The sequence below is a fragment of the Diadema antillarum genome, unplaced genomic scaffold (genome assembly GCF_040938485.1).
Source record: "Diadema antillarum isolate AM-2024a unplaced genomic scaffold, OU_Dant_1.0 scf00000133, whole genome shotgun sequence".
NCBI lineage: Eukaryota > Metazoa > Echinodermata > Echinoidea > Diadematoida > Diadematidae > Diadema > Diadema antillarum.
This window is the reverse complement of record NW_027271022.1, coordinates 144,100-160,300: the sequence shown is the minus strand read 5'-3', so window position 1 is coordinate 160,300 and position 16,201 is coordinate 144,100. Positions and strand designations below refer to the sequence as shown.

The 16,201-nt window shown below is 40.6% G+C and overlaps 1 protein-coding gene across 1 annotated transcript; it reads left to right on the top strand.

Annotated features, from left to right (window-relative positions):
• The first annotated feature begins 3,777 nt into the window (after positions 1–3,777).
• On the top strand, positions 3,778–13,488 carry LOC139720784 (protein dispatched homolog 1-like). The gene is made up of 5 exons (XM_071632125.1): positions 3,778–3,908; positions 5,274–5,397; positions 9,834–10,146; positions 10,910–11,635; positions 12,236–13,488. The coding sequence occupies exons 1-5, from the start codon at positions 3,778–3,780 to the stop codon at positions 13,486–13,488; spliced, it is 2,547 nt and encodes an 848-aa protein (XP_071488226.1).
• Positions 13,489–16,201: the final 2,713 nt, after the last annotated feature.

Genomic DNA, 16,201 nt, shown 5'->3' with positions numbered 1-16,201 from the left:
TCAGGGTCCGTATTCCGAAAGTCTAAAGAAATATGTAGTGTAGGACTAGAATAGGCCTACTGTAGGGCAGGCCTGTTTATAAAACTAAGAAAGAAGTCTAAGACTAAAACTTAACCACTTAGAATCCTATTCCTAAGTCTAGTGAAGTGTCAATGTTCAATTATCTACTCCATACCATACCGTCTTAAAATTACATAGACAGCGATCTAGTTGAAAATAGATTATGTGAAAAATAGGTACCCACGGTAAATGGACAAAATAGAGACAGTTAAGAATAGGTTGTATTTTAATTCTTATCGGATCTAGACAGTGTCTAGACCCTAGTGAGACTGGGTTGCGTAAAATGCATGCATGATTCCATGCTGCATGCTACAACTTACAAGTAAAAAAGTTACATTACAAATTTACATGACATAACAAACTTAGGTTCAATACAGAAGGAATAGGCCTAGCGTGTAGAGAGCGGATGTCACTTCGATCTAGACCGGTTCTAGCAGTTAGATTTATTTTTTTTTCTAATTAAAGAGTCCTGTCTCGTGCAGGGCTTAGACTAAATCTTCTGCAGTTCTAACGTTAGGCTATTTTTTTTTCTGTGAGTATAGAAGGTTCTAGTGCATAGCCTGAGGCTGTAGACTCGTGTAGCCTGCTACGTAGCCAACCTAGAATAAACGATATAAAAACTAGACCTAGTCTAGATCGATCTAGGTCCAGACGTCCGATTTAGATTTATTTTGGTCTAGACAGACTGTAGCCTAGACTGTACAGATCTAGATCTAGTATTCTAACACGGTTAGATGCTAGTTAGCAGTGTAGTAAGACAGGTTGAACTCCGTGCTCGGTACTCGGTTTGGTTGTATGGATGGCGATAATACATCGGCCACCAGGAGTAGATATCATATACGGTCGGCGATAATATATCTGCCACCAGGAGTATATGTCATATACGGTCGGCGATAATATATCTGCCACCAGGAGTATATGACATATACGGTCGGCGATAATATATCGGCCACCAGGAGTATATAACATATATACGGTCGGCGATAATATATCTGCCACCGCGAATATACAAGCCAATACCGGTGCCGCGGTACATACTAGTAATTAGATTCACCGGTGTGTAGCACCGTCCGTCGCCACGCATACACTATGGTATGGAGCTTGGCCATACGGCCGCGCACCCTCCGGTAAACGGCGTATGTGCCAGCCAAAGAGATTTTAATCTCTTTGGTGCCAGCACAGGCTGACGGACAGCACAACTCCCAACAAACGTGTGTGCACGCACCGGTCGCACGCACGGAAAGTTCACGTGGAGGGTAACCTGGGGACAGAGAGACAGACGGACCCAGGACAGACGACTTGAAGGACATTTCCCGCACCTTGACTGTCCCCCGTCCCGGTCCTGGGACGCCACTGACATTACTGCAAGACAGTATTCACTACCTTGTACCTGCACTTGGAAACGGGAGCAGCTGCTCATAACGGTAAGCAGAGGCTGAGCCTGTTTGTTATTAGAGTTTATTTATAGCGTTAATTAGGGCATGATAATAGTAAATATTCCGATAGCGTTTGTTCCCTAACACCCTCGCCACCTCAACTAGGGAGAAACGCTACAGCGGCTAGGCCATGTAGCATCAACAGCCCTGGCAAGCTTCATATTAAACGCGTAACGTTACAGCAAGATAGGTCTGGGAATGTAAGCAAAACGTTCCAAGAACGATCTGTTATTTGTTAATGCTATTGTTATGAAGCCTGCTCTGTAATCAGGGCATAAATGGGGATGGAGGATGCATCCCCCAGGGCCAGAGGTTGAGGATGGTGCATCATGAATACTTGTACAATGATGTATAGACGTAACATTCATACATTATGGCAGAAGATTAATCCTAGTCATTCCGCTGTAGATACTGCGTTTTTCCTCGGGGAAATTCGTTCCATTGTAGATACTGCGTTTTTCCTTGGGGAAAGCAGTCAATTGCATGGGGTTTCCCCAAAGTATCTACATTTTCATTAATAACTTAAAAACAAAACAAAAACACAAAATGATATTTTCCAGGAAAATTGATAGCTAGATAGACTAAAATTCCACAATGAAGAAATTTTTCAAAAGAGTATAATATTTTCCAGGGGCTTTGGCAAAAACATAAAATGGTGAATATCTCGGTTGTTGAGAAACGGAGCTGGATGTAGATACTGCGTTTTTCCATGGGGGGGCAGAATGATTCATCTAAATGTGCAGATTTCTGAGTTTTGTACGTGCTGATGCACCTGCTCGCGCCACTGCGCTTCCCTTACTGGTAACTTCAATGTAAATTTTGCGTGATGATAGCAACACTGTATGTCATACTATACGGGAAAGAATATTACTGTAATCTATGTCTGTGATGTGTATGTATGTATCTAAGTATGAACGCGTGTATGTGTGTGAATGTGTGAATGTATTTATGACACATGCGTGGCGAGTTGATCTGCTTGATCCGTAGAGATATAATACCAAGAACACCAGAGGGCTCACTAACTCCTAACGCCTTGCCGAGATTTTTTTAGAGCTTTTATGCTCACTACCTACAAACATACTGACAGAGGGCAAACTAGATAACAAGCATGATTTTGATCACAAGTAGACGCACATTGTCATCGTGTTATGTTGTGTTTGTCCATGTTTGTCATCAAGTATACTTCTACGAACAAGACCGGATGTTTGTTTTGTGTATCTGTGTGTGTGTTTTAATGTCTCCATTCTAAAAATGCCCAAATGTATACCTAGGGTGATCCCTTCAAACACACAGAAATACTTTTTTTATGTTCTTGGCTGAAGAAATCAATAGACAGATAAGAGTGGACCAATAATTGGTGTGTCTCTAATTGTTCAGTGGCCTCTTGTTAAATGCATAGTCGGTAATGGTCGGCCCCACACAACAGACAGATATCTTTCATTCACTCTGCTGTGCGGACAGCGATCTAGCTGCGCACACAAGAGCTCAGCCTGCAGCGGTTACAAGCGACCAAGACGTCTTGTAGGCGAGAGGAGTTCGAAGGCCGTTTTACCCGATGTAGTTTTACCCGAAACAAATAATCATGAAATTGGTGAGCTTCGCTTGTTCCTTATGCATGCCAAGTTTTGTGTTCTGTTTTAACGAAAGAAACCAGAGTATTCTTCCCCGTTCCTACTTGCCGTCGTCCGGTAAGTTAAGTCCGCACAGCACCTGCTGCCCCTGAACTCCACCGGAGCACTCTGTCTCTGACGGACACATGGACGCTCCCAACCCTCACACACACAGTGAACCCTCAAAGATATGATTATGATGAAACAGAATTTCAAGTGATAGCAGAATATATGAATAAGAAAAAAAAACTTTGCTGCCTTTTCAGAGTTCACATCCAGTTGCCAATAAAACGTTAGTGTCGTTTACATCACACAAAAGACACAATATAACATCATGATCACATCAGTTGTCAATAAAGTGACACACGCACCAAAGGGGCTAAAATTCTACTTCGGATGGTCCAAAAGCAGATATTTCACGGCGTAACAATTAAGAGGTGGTGCGTTTTGACATCACAACGTGTACAAAAGCCGCACAGAACAAACATCCGGCTACTTATGATTTATTCTTGCCACTGTACCCTATACCTCTGGAGGAGTAAGGAAATTGAGGAAGAGCATGCGCACTGTCAAGGTTGACAGGTGCAGCAAATAATGCGCGGGCCTTTGCACTCGCAACCGAGTCTTCGTGTATAGTTACGATATATTCGTGAACTGCATCAGGTGATAACATGGCTCTCCCTACATCGGTGTCCAGTTCGATACCCCCTCCTCCCCCTCCTTCTCCCACCGTCCTAAATGCCGGCGCACCCGAAATCGATGGACCTGGTATACAACGACGCAAGTTCTCGATTTTGGCTACGTAAGTATTACAGACACTTCACCATCATAGGCCCTATTCTTTACTTGATCCATAAATGCAGTGTACTTCCTTGCATTGCCTTAATTTTATCGTCATATTGAACACCGGCTGACATTGGCTTTACCATATTTACAGAAAAGCTATGATCTTGACATGTGTAGAGTTCCACAAGGGCCTGGCAACACCTTCTTCACAGTATTGGGTTGGCCGTATGTTATACATTTTGTATATCACTTCCAGAGGAAAAGTTAATACATACTGTAAGTAATCGGTAAGGGTCTACCTTGGTGGCAACTAGGGCTTCAAGCTGATGAGTGGACTAGCCTTGCGTGTTTCTGAATTTCGAGTTTCAATTTCAAATTTTACGTTTCTAGTAGCAGATTTATTGTTAATTGTAAAACCCTTCATAACTCGGGAGTCTGCGCTATATCTTCTTTGCCGTTGACACGAAGTTTACGGTGACAGCTTGGGAGTTTGCGTTTACTTTATTATGAATATTTGACACTTTACGGCAATAGCAAAATTTGGTGATTAATAGTGAAAGGAGTGTACAGCTCTCCATATAAATATACTACCTGGAACAAATAGATATCGGGCAAGAAGGACTTAACTTGCAAATAGCAAAACTTCGAATTTCAACTTTGTCAGCGAATTGAAACTTTACTGCAATAGCAGCTTTGAATTTAGCAATTGTAAATGCTAACTGGAAGTGTTCTGTATTGGGACTTTTTTAGTTTTTCTTTTCGAGTAATCATGCCCGATTTCAAACATTCTTTTTATGCCAATATTAATTGGGAATAAAAGCCCAAATACACATTTGGATTGAGTGAATGCAACGATATTCTTAGAAAACATTGGTGAAAGTTTGAGGAAAATCGGATATTTCATGGCACAACTGGTACTCTGGTATCACTTTCTGCCGAGGTTTTGAAAGTCAGAGACCATTGTCAATACACTGATTAAACACCTTAGAAAATACCAACAACAGAACACACAAACACACACACACCCACACCTACAAACACACACATACATAACACAAAGTGCATACATGATAGAAAATATATCATGACCATTTGCGTTCAAGTTACAATACACACACGAGGACGTTTTTTCTTTTTTACGCTATTTAGTATTTTCATATATTTTACGTTTTGCGCTAATTCCTGCTAACAATTATTTTAAAGATTCACTTTTACGCAAGTCACACACGGACTTATCGAAATTTCTTTGAAACATTCTTCCTCCTTTTATTGTTTGTTACCGCATAAAATCAGCAGTTGAGGATGTGCCATGTAATTGAAAGATAAAAGAAATTACATGTGGCTGATATATATCCATTTCATGCATCCATTATATGCAAAGACTGGCGAAATCCTACTGGAACTATCCCGTCTTCATCTGTCTGTTGGAATTCGTCATCGTGATGTCACTTGGTGCTTTCGTCGTCATAGAGCACGGGTTCCCCAAATTTGATGATGCTTCAGTGGTAAGTCAGTGATTATGATTTTAAAAAAAGAAGAAGAAATGCTTACGTAGATCGTTTTACAACTTTAATCACAGTTTCGTATACAGTGCATGATTTGTTTATTAAAGGGATCGTATAGTTTTGGTTGAGACCTAATTTCAGGTTTCTAACATTTTTTTTTTGTGAGATAATGAGAAACCTCTTATGAAATATGAAAGAACATGTAATTCTATGAGGAATTCAAGGTTTATTTTGATGAAAATTGCTTTTGAAATGGCTGAGATATCCAAAACAGAGCGATTCTAATAAGTGTGGGGCCCACACTTTTTTACGATAGCTCTGTTTTACTTTGTTTTTGGATGTTTCAGTCATGCCAAACCCGATTTTTATCGAATAAACTTTGAATTCCTCTTAAAATTATATGGTCTGTACTATTTCATAAGTGTTTTCTTGGTATCTCGCAAAACGTTAAAAGCCCAATTCTCATCTCCACCAATACTGTACCATCCCTTTAACTTGTCAGTTATCTATTTCTGTTATCACTCAAAGTTATATTATGCACGTGTGTTCGCTTGTGTGTGTGTGTGTGTGTGTGTGTGTGTGTGTGTGTGTGTGTTTACTGTGTGCATGTATGTGTTTTAGTATGTATCCTTCATCTCTTGTTGGTATTATTAATCACAAGTTGTAGATAAACTTGAGAGCGTGTAGCTTTAGCTATGAGAACCGTGTCCATGAAACAGTAAAGTCACAATGATTGTATTTCCTGAGACAATATTTTCCCTTACTATATGCAATGAGCTGCACTGATTTCGTATATGTAAAATGAATTTTGTTGGAAATGAAATAACTCAAAAAAGATTTAAAAAATGTTGTTCTCTGACGGCAGCGAGCTTTAGGTCTGCGACGCGAACGCTAAGATGACGCAGCCTCTCTGGTTGGACAATGGAAACAAGTGTATCGCGCAGGTGTAGAAAACACCATCTTTTGCATGATTAGCGTCGTCTTAGCGTTCACGTCGACGATCTAAAGCTCACTATCAATACTGTCACCTGGGGACGAGCAGTCTGTGTAGCCGGCTGTATGCATTCTAAATCGTGTGTGCGGTGTGTGTGTGTGTGTGTGTGTGTGTGTGGTTTCGGTATTTTCGTGCGGCGTCACAGCATACAGCCTAATCGCATCTCCACTTGCAGTACTTTCCTTTAGTACATTTTGCACTACAGGGTACTATCGTAATGTTTGTGTAAATGTTTTACTGCAAAAGCATTCCAGTTGGAAATGAAAATACATGAAATGAAATAAAATGATCAATGTATCTTTATGAAAGTTTTATTCAAGAAAAGTTACTGAAATTTGACATTGTGCTTGTCTTCTTGCCTCAGCACGGTAATATAAATTTTTGCCAGAATCTGTAGACTTATCCTATGTTCCTAATCGGTTAAAAAAAAAGAAAGAGTATTGATATTGACGCATGTGTAGGCACGCAGGACCAAACCTGTTATGAGCTCTGGTCCTAAATGCAGAAAGCAGTAAAACTTCTGATGTATATTATCAGCAAGCATGCAGAAGGTGAACTCTGTACGTAACATTAAGTCACATTGTTAAGTTTGGTGAAATATATACACGCGATAAGGTGTTATAAAATATGCGCGTGGTGATTACGTCAACGTGTAATGCTGGGAATTTACAAAACGTTATAACAAATTTATTAGGCCCAATATACTAGATTGAGTCACCTAAAAAGTCCAGACATCAACTCGTAACTAGGCACATATATAATGTTCTTTATTCTCTCTTTCATATAACAGATATGATTTGGTGCAATAAAGTGTATTAACCTTCCTGTCATGTTAGACTACAGAACACAATACTAATAGTCATGCTGTCTTAACACGTGTTCTGATGATCTTCAATATCTTATATTTAGGGATGGTATAGTATTAGTGGAGATGAGGACTGAACTACCTACGAAATAGTACAGAACATACCATTCTAAAGAGGAATTCAAAGTTTATTTAATGAAAATCGGTTTTTTGAATGGTCGAGACATCCAAAATCAAAGTGAAACAAAGCGATCGTAATAAAATGTGAGTCCCACCTTTTATTAGGATTGCTTTGTTTTGGCTATCTCAGCCATCTCAAAACTAATTGTCATCGAAAACGTGTAATTCCTCAAGGGATTCCATGCTCCTTCATCGTAAGAGGTTTCTCATCATCTCTCCAAAATGTTAGAAACCTAAAATTTAGTATCAACCAAAACTATACGATCCCTTTAATGGTTTGACAGAGACTATCAAAACGATCACGTACGACACGTCCATAGTGTATGCTGTTAGGCCCTACCCCAATTATCATAAACTATCACATCACAGCAAATATTAGAATGATCAGCACCCACAAAAGAAACCCTTTATCATTATATTTGTCGCGCGAAAAAAAAAACTTGCAAAAGGAAGTACTTCAAACTCCAAACTCAAACAAAATGATGTCACTATAAGCTAACCATATATCCAATAAACGACATAATTCAAAATAATTCTCGAAACAGTGAGTTCTTTCAATATTTATATCAAGCCTATATACTATACTAAATTTTCCGAAAGGAAGTCATTGTGTTACGCAGGGTGACTTGTTCGTGTTGTTTCCATGCAAGGTGTCCTGTGAAATTACAAGCAAATCCCAGCAATTCCTTCACTTTCACTGATATAAAAGTTTTTGGCGAAACATCAATCCTTGGGGGGCATTTACACTGTAATTTTTTGGCACATTCCCGTTTTTAGTCGGAAGTGTCTGGAAAGTACCGGTATACCGGTATACAGTAAGCGAAAACCGAAATAGGAAAAACTATCCTCAGAAGTGAAATTCTTTTGAAACTGCCCAGTTTTATTTCGATTTTTGCCAGTGTGAATGCTCGCTCCCTGGCTAGTCAGTTTTATTCGTGACATCCGTCTTTGGCCAGGGGAATCCCCTGCCCGCCTATGCCTTTAGCCAGTGACATCACTAATCTCGGTGGCATGAGTACTATTAACCAAATAACCTTACAATATGCACCTTGTTCTTCCGAGGTTTTTTTTTTGTGTGTGCATGCTCATTTCCTAAACACACACACACACACACACACACACACACAACCCAGGTATAGATGCGAGAAATCAATGCCATTACTACGAACATTTTATTTTATTTTTTTCACTGACCCCTGCCACCATTTATAGCCTTTTGAATTTGTTTATCTCAGATTTAAAGGTCTGTTTGAATAGCAATAACATACACGTAGGTACCAAATCAAAAATACCTATTACCTGTCGGCCATGTTTGTACATTTAACCATGCTGACTGCAGAAAGACAGCTGATTAAAGTAAGGTTTCTGTCATTGCTCCTTACTATCTAATTCTATATCGGCTGTGTGTAGGCCTATACGTCGGGTCCATGGTATTTCTGTCTGTCCCCCCCCCCCCCTTCTCTCTCTCTCTCTCTCTCTCTCTCTCTCTCATGTCAGTTAGTAATAACTTCACACATCCGTCCGCACATTTGCTTTCTGATATCTAAAGAAGCAAATCCCTGTCTGCTTTGTGTGTTTGTATTGCTTTAAATCAGGGAGCTGATTTTTTTTAATCGGATTCAAGACGTGCACAATACAACGTATATATGCGATCTATATCAGTAACGCCCGCGCAAGGACTACACCCCAACTGTTGTGTGCACCCGTTTTTTGTACCCGGTGTGCAGCTAATGTGGTTTGAGCGGTTGCTCCGACAGATAAGCCATTTTGTAATTAAGTCATGGGCACATTTCGAAAAATTACCTTTCTTTTTTTTCTCAATTCGTTAGACACTTCACTTGTTTCTAAGAGACATACTGCATAATACGCTTGCCATGCATATAATAATATATGGAATTTATGTTCAAACAAAGAATGAACTTGCGCAGAGCAGGAGGCAAGAATTGTCTGTCAATAACGGTTGTATAGGAAAGCATACTAATTTCATTGTTTTGCATTGAACGTATGAAGAAACTTTATTGTCAATATTACCAATGCACGCTTACTGTCAGGTGGATGTACAAAGAATAATTACACTATATACAGATGATTACCACACCAATATGGTTGTTGGTACAAATAACCCTTGTGGAACTACGAAACCGTCTATTAGTGCACGCTTGGATTTAGGAAAGGGGAAAAAACACTCTGATCTATCTCTCTGTCTGTGTAACAAGTTACTCCCCGTACAGAATACAGGAGACATACAATGTATACATGTATTACATATCGGTTGTTCTTTCGACAACGCATTGGTTGACTGATTAATTGGGTTAGCTGGTTTTCTTTTACAAGAACTACTTTTATTTCCCTTTGAAAGCACAAATCCCTATGAATTATACATGTACATGTATATCTTCAAATTCATTAAATGTACATGTATTTCTTCCCACTGATTTTTATCGTTCTATCGCACAGGGAATCGAGTCCCGGGGGACAGAGATTAAAAACCGCCTTATTCCCCTTGAGATACTCCTGAGGAAAGATGATGACATCCTGACCATCTCGCCGAGGAATCTCAGCCAGTCTATCTCCAGCGACAGCATTGAGTCCTTCACACAGCCATCATTGCCCGTCTCGTCAAAGGGCAAACCACCTCCCGAACAACCCAAACCACCCTCCGAACAACCCTCCGAACGACCCTCCGAGCAACCCTCCGAACAACCCTCCGAACAACCCACCGAACAACCGTCCACAAGGATCGACCTCGTCAACATTTGTGGAAATCCAGGTATTCATTGTAATGTGTATTACGGGTAGGATGAGGATGTCGGTTGATCAGCATGTGCGCGTCTAAATTCGCAACTGACTGTTATGGAATGCTCCCCGGGTGTGGAGAGTGAGCATTGTCAGTTATGGTTGAAAATAATGTAGGCCTATGGTCAAAATGTTCACTCTTGAAGGAAAAAATAACAAAGAAGAGTGACTTAACAGTGAATTTGGAGTGAATTTTGAGTGAAAATCTTTATTTTCACTACTTTTTGAGTGACCTCAAGGATCACTCAAAGATTTTCAAAAGGATACTCCTTGAACACTCTGCAGAGTGGATATGGCGCAATATAAGTGATATGTTGTTATTATTATTATTATCATTATCATTACATGCATGTGATTACAATTATTTCTGAATGTTTCGTTGTTGTTTTCACCTTACAAAACGACTGTAGTGTAGCATAGGAGAGAGAGAGAGCGTAGGAGATCATGCGCATTTGCGACTTCGTGAACAGGAAAAGAGCATGCGCTGCATGGTGGCGCGGACTCTAAAATGTTGTTCATCATTAGCAGGAAAAATGCTTTCTGTTTGGCAACATGGTAACTCATTTTATCCATTCATGTATACATGTGTCTCATAGTAGTTAAAACAAGTAATGCTACGTTCCAATTTTTTCAGCGTCATATATTTTTATACATTTGCACTATAGGGCCTATCGATAATTGGAATGCGTCCATGCTTTACTGAAATTGAATTATGATTCGAATTTATATTTTTCCAGCTGCCAACGGATTTCGAATAGTATTTCAACCATCGTCCCCGCAATCCCAATTGCTAACACCTGAAAGTCTCATCTCTATGTGCCGTCATGATGACGTCATTGTCCGCAACACTACACATTTTCAGGCGGCGTGCGCACTAGACGGGCAAGGATCATGCTGCGCCACCTGGTCCGTGGCCAACTATGTAGCCCTGCTTGCAAACAAGAGCTCGTGCTATGACATCACACCCGGAGACGTTAATCGCGTCAACGAGCTTTTGTTGCGTTGTGCTCCTTTCTATTCTTCAGGACAGCTACGGGCTGGTTGCAGTACTTCCAGAAATTGCGTCGATGTACCTCTGGAATGCACTGAATGGGACGCAATCTACTCTATCTTCTTCTACCTCACGCCTAGTGAGTTTGACTCGGATGTAGTAAATAAAGGTGCAATCAATTTACAAATGTCACTTCATGTGTATCCCCTCAGCGAAGGGGCCGAAGAGGTTCGATCAATTTTCCTCGAAAATATCCACGGCAGAACGTTGGACGACGGCACAACCACAGTGTTCGGCATCGGAGTGGACATTTTAAGGGTCAAGCTTACCACCTACTCCGACATCCTTCATACGGACTTCGTCTACATTGGCATTGGGGGCGCTGTGGTCACGGCCATAATTTGGCTGTACATGGAGTCTATCTTCGTGACAGTAATGGTTCTGCTACAGATGGCACTCTCTGTCATCCTAGGTTATTTTTTTCACTACGCAGTATTTGACTTTACATTCTTTCCCTACATGATGCTTTTAGCGATAATTTTGGTGATCGCGATCGGGGCAGACGACGCCTTTATTTTTCACGACATCCTAGGAGAGAACCAAAGAGTATCACCAGTAGGGTTCACGTGGCCCGTAGTACAGAAGACACTCGGGGAAGCTTCCGCTACCATGTTTGTTACAAGTTTTACTAGTGCTTCTGCACTATTCGTTACTGCCACAAGCTCCGTGACAACTGTCCGAGTCTTTGGGATTTACGCGGGAATGGTGATTTTGCTTCATTATATCCTGACTGTGGTCTGGCTCCCGCCTGCCGTTATGATCGGTGAAAGATATTTCAAGCGGATCTGTATTACCTCGTCCAGACTCGATACAAACAAAAACTTCAGAATTCGAATTTTGGTGGCTGAATGGTCACGTCGCGTAAAGGGATTATTCAAAAGAGTATTCAGAGTGCATCTCCCTAAAAGTGTGTTCAAATTGCGATTTCTATGGCTTCCCTTGTTTTCCTCTCTCATTGTCATTTCATTCGTCGTTATATTTCTCTTCCCACGGCTGACTCTCCCGACAAGAGGAGGGCTCCAACTATACCAACTCAGCCATCCTCTCGAGACGTATGAGTACGTTTTGATGGATGAATTTGACTTCGAGAGGGCAAAACCCTCCAATCTCCCGATCATCGTTGTTTGGGGAGTGGTTCCCATTGATAACGGTAATCACTGGGACCCATACGATCGCGGCTATTTGGTGATGGATAAGTCATTCAACCTCGTCCAGCCAGACTCTCAGGAGTGGCTCCTTGCCTTCTGCTCGTCGGTACGAAACCAGAGTTTCTACCAAGACTCGGTGTACGAGGACTGCTTCGTGGAGTCCCTCAAAGAATTCCTGGAAGAACCCTGTGCGGACGGCAGCGCAGAGGCCTGGCGATTTCCCTGCTGTGGTAAAACGCATGATGACTTCCCGTACCCACCAGACTTGTTCCAGGAGTGCACCGAAAAGTTAATGACCCTCCGTTGTGCTCCAGGATTCTGCTCATCGGTGATGTCCGGTCCACGATTCGACGCAAATAATTCAATTACGGCTCTCATAGTGCAGTTTAAAAGCTCTGTGCCGGAGCAGTTTGAGTACAAAGAGACGAAGATATTCTGGGATGATGCCTCGTCCTGGGTGTCCTCACAAGTTGCGTCAGCTCCGCCTGGGCTCCAGAGCGGCTGGTTTGTCACAATCGGTGAAAAACAACCGTACTTTTTGGATAATACTCTCAGCTTTGCAAACGGTGCAGTCAGTTCCCTAGGCTACTCTATTCTCATTGCAGCTGTGGTGGTTCTGCTTACTACCCAGAACCTCGTCATATTAGTGCTCGTCGTTCTTTCGATAGGCGGCGCTGTCGCTACCACAGTGGCCTGCCTGGTCTGTGCCGGGTGGGAGCTCAATGTTTTTGAAGCATCAATATTAGCGCTAATTGTCGGACTGTCCGTCGATTTCACGCTTCACTATGGTGTGGCCTACCTGCGCGCCTCAGGTGTTGGCAGATCGGCAAGAAGTGAGCATGCGATATCAACACTCTCTTCGGCCAACACCATGGCGGCGCTGTCCAGTTTTATGGCCGGAGCTCTGATGCTTCCTGCAACAGTTTTGGCCTTCAGGCAGCTAGGCATCGCTCTGCAGGTCACTATGGCTTCCAGCTGGTCCTTCGGCACTTTCTTCTTCATATCACTCTGCAGGGTACTCGGACCGCAAGCCGATTGTGGCCAGCTTGGGCCCTTACTTGTGGGCCTGTGTCGTGGATGCCGAAAAAGTGCTCATGATATATCAAACATGATATAACTCTCTGTACACTCAACACGCAAATATGATCATGAATGAACATTCACTCATATCAAAGCGTAGACTCATCGCTGTTTAGCACAGAATTTGTGTGGCTTTTCATCACTAACCAGGATGACTGAGTCACTGGAACGGTGCAACCGATGGTTTCAGTCATAGCTTGAATAAATTGTGTGATAGACTGCTTGGGTAAGGAGTGCTTGCAAAGACGCTGAGACATAACATTTTTTAAGTGCGGGAATGGAATTAACCAGCCTAGGGAATGGTCTCAGAAGCCTTTTGCAAGGCTTTTTAGGAATGTAAATTGAGAACTGCCAGAGGCATAACTGACAAGGGTTGTTGAATTTCTGGGTAAAAATAGAATTTCTGGGGGGAAATACACATTGGTTTATAACATGTAGTTGATGAGGCTTCAAATATTTCACAATGTGAGACACAAGAAATTCTCGCTGACACAATGACCACCTGTTTCCGTCTATTCATTGGCAATAAAAAGTCACATATTTTAATCACTACTCTTCTGTTGATGTACAATATAACCATACAAAAATATGTGTCCTACTCTGAAATTTTACTTCCATTCTGGATGGCAACGTGACACTTCAGAACTGATCGTTCATGCGTACGACATTATGTTGAGTAGTAATATGACATTAGATAACCATATGACCATTTAACCTGGGAAATACATCACGACACATGAGCACATGGTCAGATGGCTGGAAATGGACATCTGACACATATCACACTGTTGAAAAACAAATGCCAGTACAGCATGAATCAACAATTCGATATCCTATGAAGAAGTATTCAAGGACTCATTGACATGTCAACAGTGTTGATAGGCCACATAATAACAACTTCTGGTAAACATTTCCTAAACAAGCAGTAAGTCAAAGAATTTCGAAATATCCCGTTTTCCTTGGTACTCTGTACAGTTTAACATTTGCCCGTTGCAGATCATGACATATAGTCATTATCAGCCAGAGGGAAAGGACAATAGTATGATTCAAATTGCGGCAAGCTTTATTTGTAACACTCAAGCAAACAAAATGAAACTCTCATCATAATCACTTTCAGAGAAGAGGCTTGCTCAAGACTCATGTGCAATTATGTTATTACACCTTTAAGTACATGTACAAGAAAAAAAAAAACCCACTGAAGTTCATTACTCATTGATCACGACTTTTCATACACTCCTCTCAGACCTCCAGTGATAAGAGAAACCTTTGAACTTGAACTCAGCAGTCTACTTCTTTTATAACGACACTTATTTTCATACAAAGCCACCGATACCTATAATGATAATAAATTCATCCCACTGCTAAGAATCGATCACTTGGGTAAATGCACTTCAATAAATTGACTAAAATTCAAGTCTGCATTGTTGTCGTTCCATGTTCCTAATAAAGGCTGCTTTGCAGCTTTAACATATACAAAAGTCCTTGGGACTGCCAGGTTTCTTTCGTTTGATCAAAATTTCGTTGTAACCAAACAAAATAAATGATAAAAAACATAGAGCGGCTAATGTTAGCGCCTGAATTTTTACTTTGTTGTAACCTGAATTTCATTATAAGCGTGTTCATTACAACGGGAGTGCACTGTATAAGAACCCTAAGTGTATTCTGGCTGCTACAGCAATCTCCAACTCAGTGTAATCCCATGCCATTATGCGTCAAAATTATCATTATTATCAGTAGTAGTAATAGCAGCAGTATTCATTGTTATCATCATCAATGGTTTCAGTAGTAATAACAGCAATAGGCGCTCTTAGAAGTAGTAGTAGCAGTTATAATACTAGTAGTAAGTAGCAGTTCCAAGAGTAGTAGTACATTGTATCATTATCACAGTAAGGACATGGGGTAGAGGGGAAGAGAATCATTATGTAAATATCTATTCGAAATTACAGCGAAATGTATCAAGGTATTCCAATACAAATGATTATGAATACAAATAACAGAGGGAGTACTTACTACACTTCAGATATCATCATGGTGCAACTGAATGATATGGATTTGTTCAACATTTACTAATTAAATGTGACATATAAAGAATAAATATCATCAATCTATTCACAGAAATATCCAAGTGCAAGTGATGTCTTCCTTGTTCGTCTTGATTCTCTTATGCGAAATAGACTGATTTCTGATCACTGATATCTGTCTGCTATGAAATTTTCCAAGGGCTATGAAATTTCCCAAGGGAAATTTCTTTAATACAAACAACGTAACAGCGCACGATGTATGCATGGTTGATTATGAATTACAGGTCAATTTAGCATTTCCAGGTCGTTTTGTATACTGTATTGATATTCTCTAGAAAAAGAAATTCAACAAAATTTTTAATCAATAAACAACAGATCCTTCTCTTGTTTCCATTTGAACTGGAATATAGTCAATCTGCTCACAGATATATTTTTAAATGCATTTAGTGTTTATTTTCAACAGTAAAGTTTTCATAGCTCCATATTGACACAATATCAGCCACACTGACAGCAAGTATAACCATTCAATATACAGTATTTTATAACGAAAACTGGCATATCTGGCTATAAAATAATGGCAGTGTATTTTATGCACCAGTCCAATTGGTGGCAGTCAGCCATACTGTGGATGCTAAATTTAACACTTGTTTATTATTAAAAAGCTCAATGCATTATTGTGTGAATTTCAATCCCTGAAAGATTTTTGTTTTTTCCTGCATTAAAAACGTT

Bases quoted from the DNA above. Each gene is read 5' to 3' on its own strand.
- LOC139720784 (XM_071632125.1), top strand. From the start codon at position 3,778: ATGGCTCTCCCTACATCGGTGTCCAGTTCGATACCCCCTCCTCCCCCT. The intron at 3,909-5,273 runs GTAAGTATTACA...TTATATGCAAAG, and splicing joins AAGTTCTCGATTTTGGCTAC to ACTGGCGAAATCCTACTGGA. The intron at 5,398-9,833 runs GTAAGTCAGTGA...TCTATCGCACAG, and splicing joins AATTTGATGATGCTTCAGTG to GGAATCGAGTCCCGGGGGAC.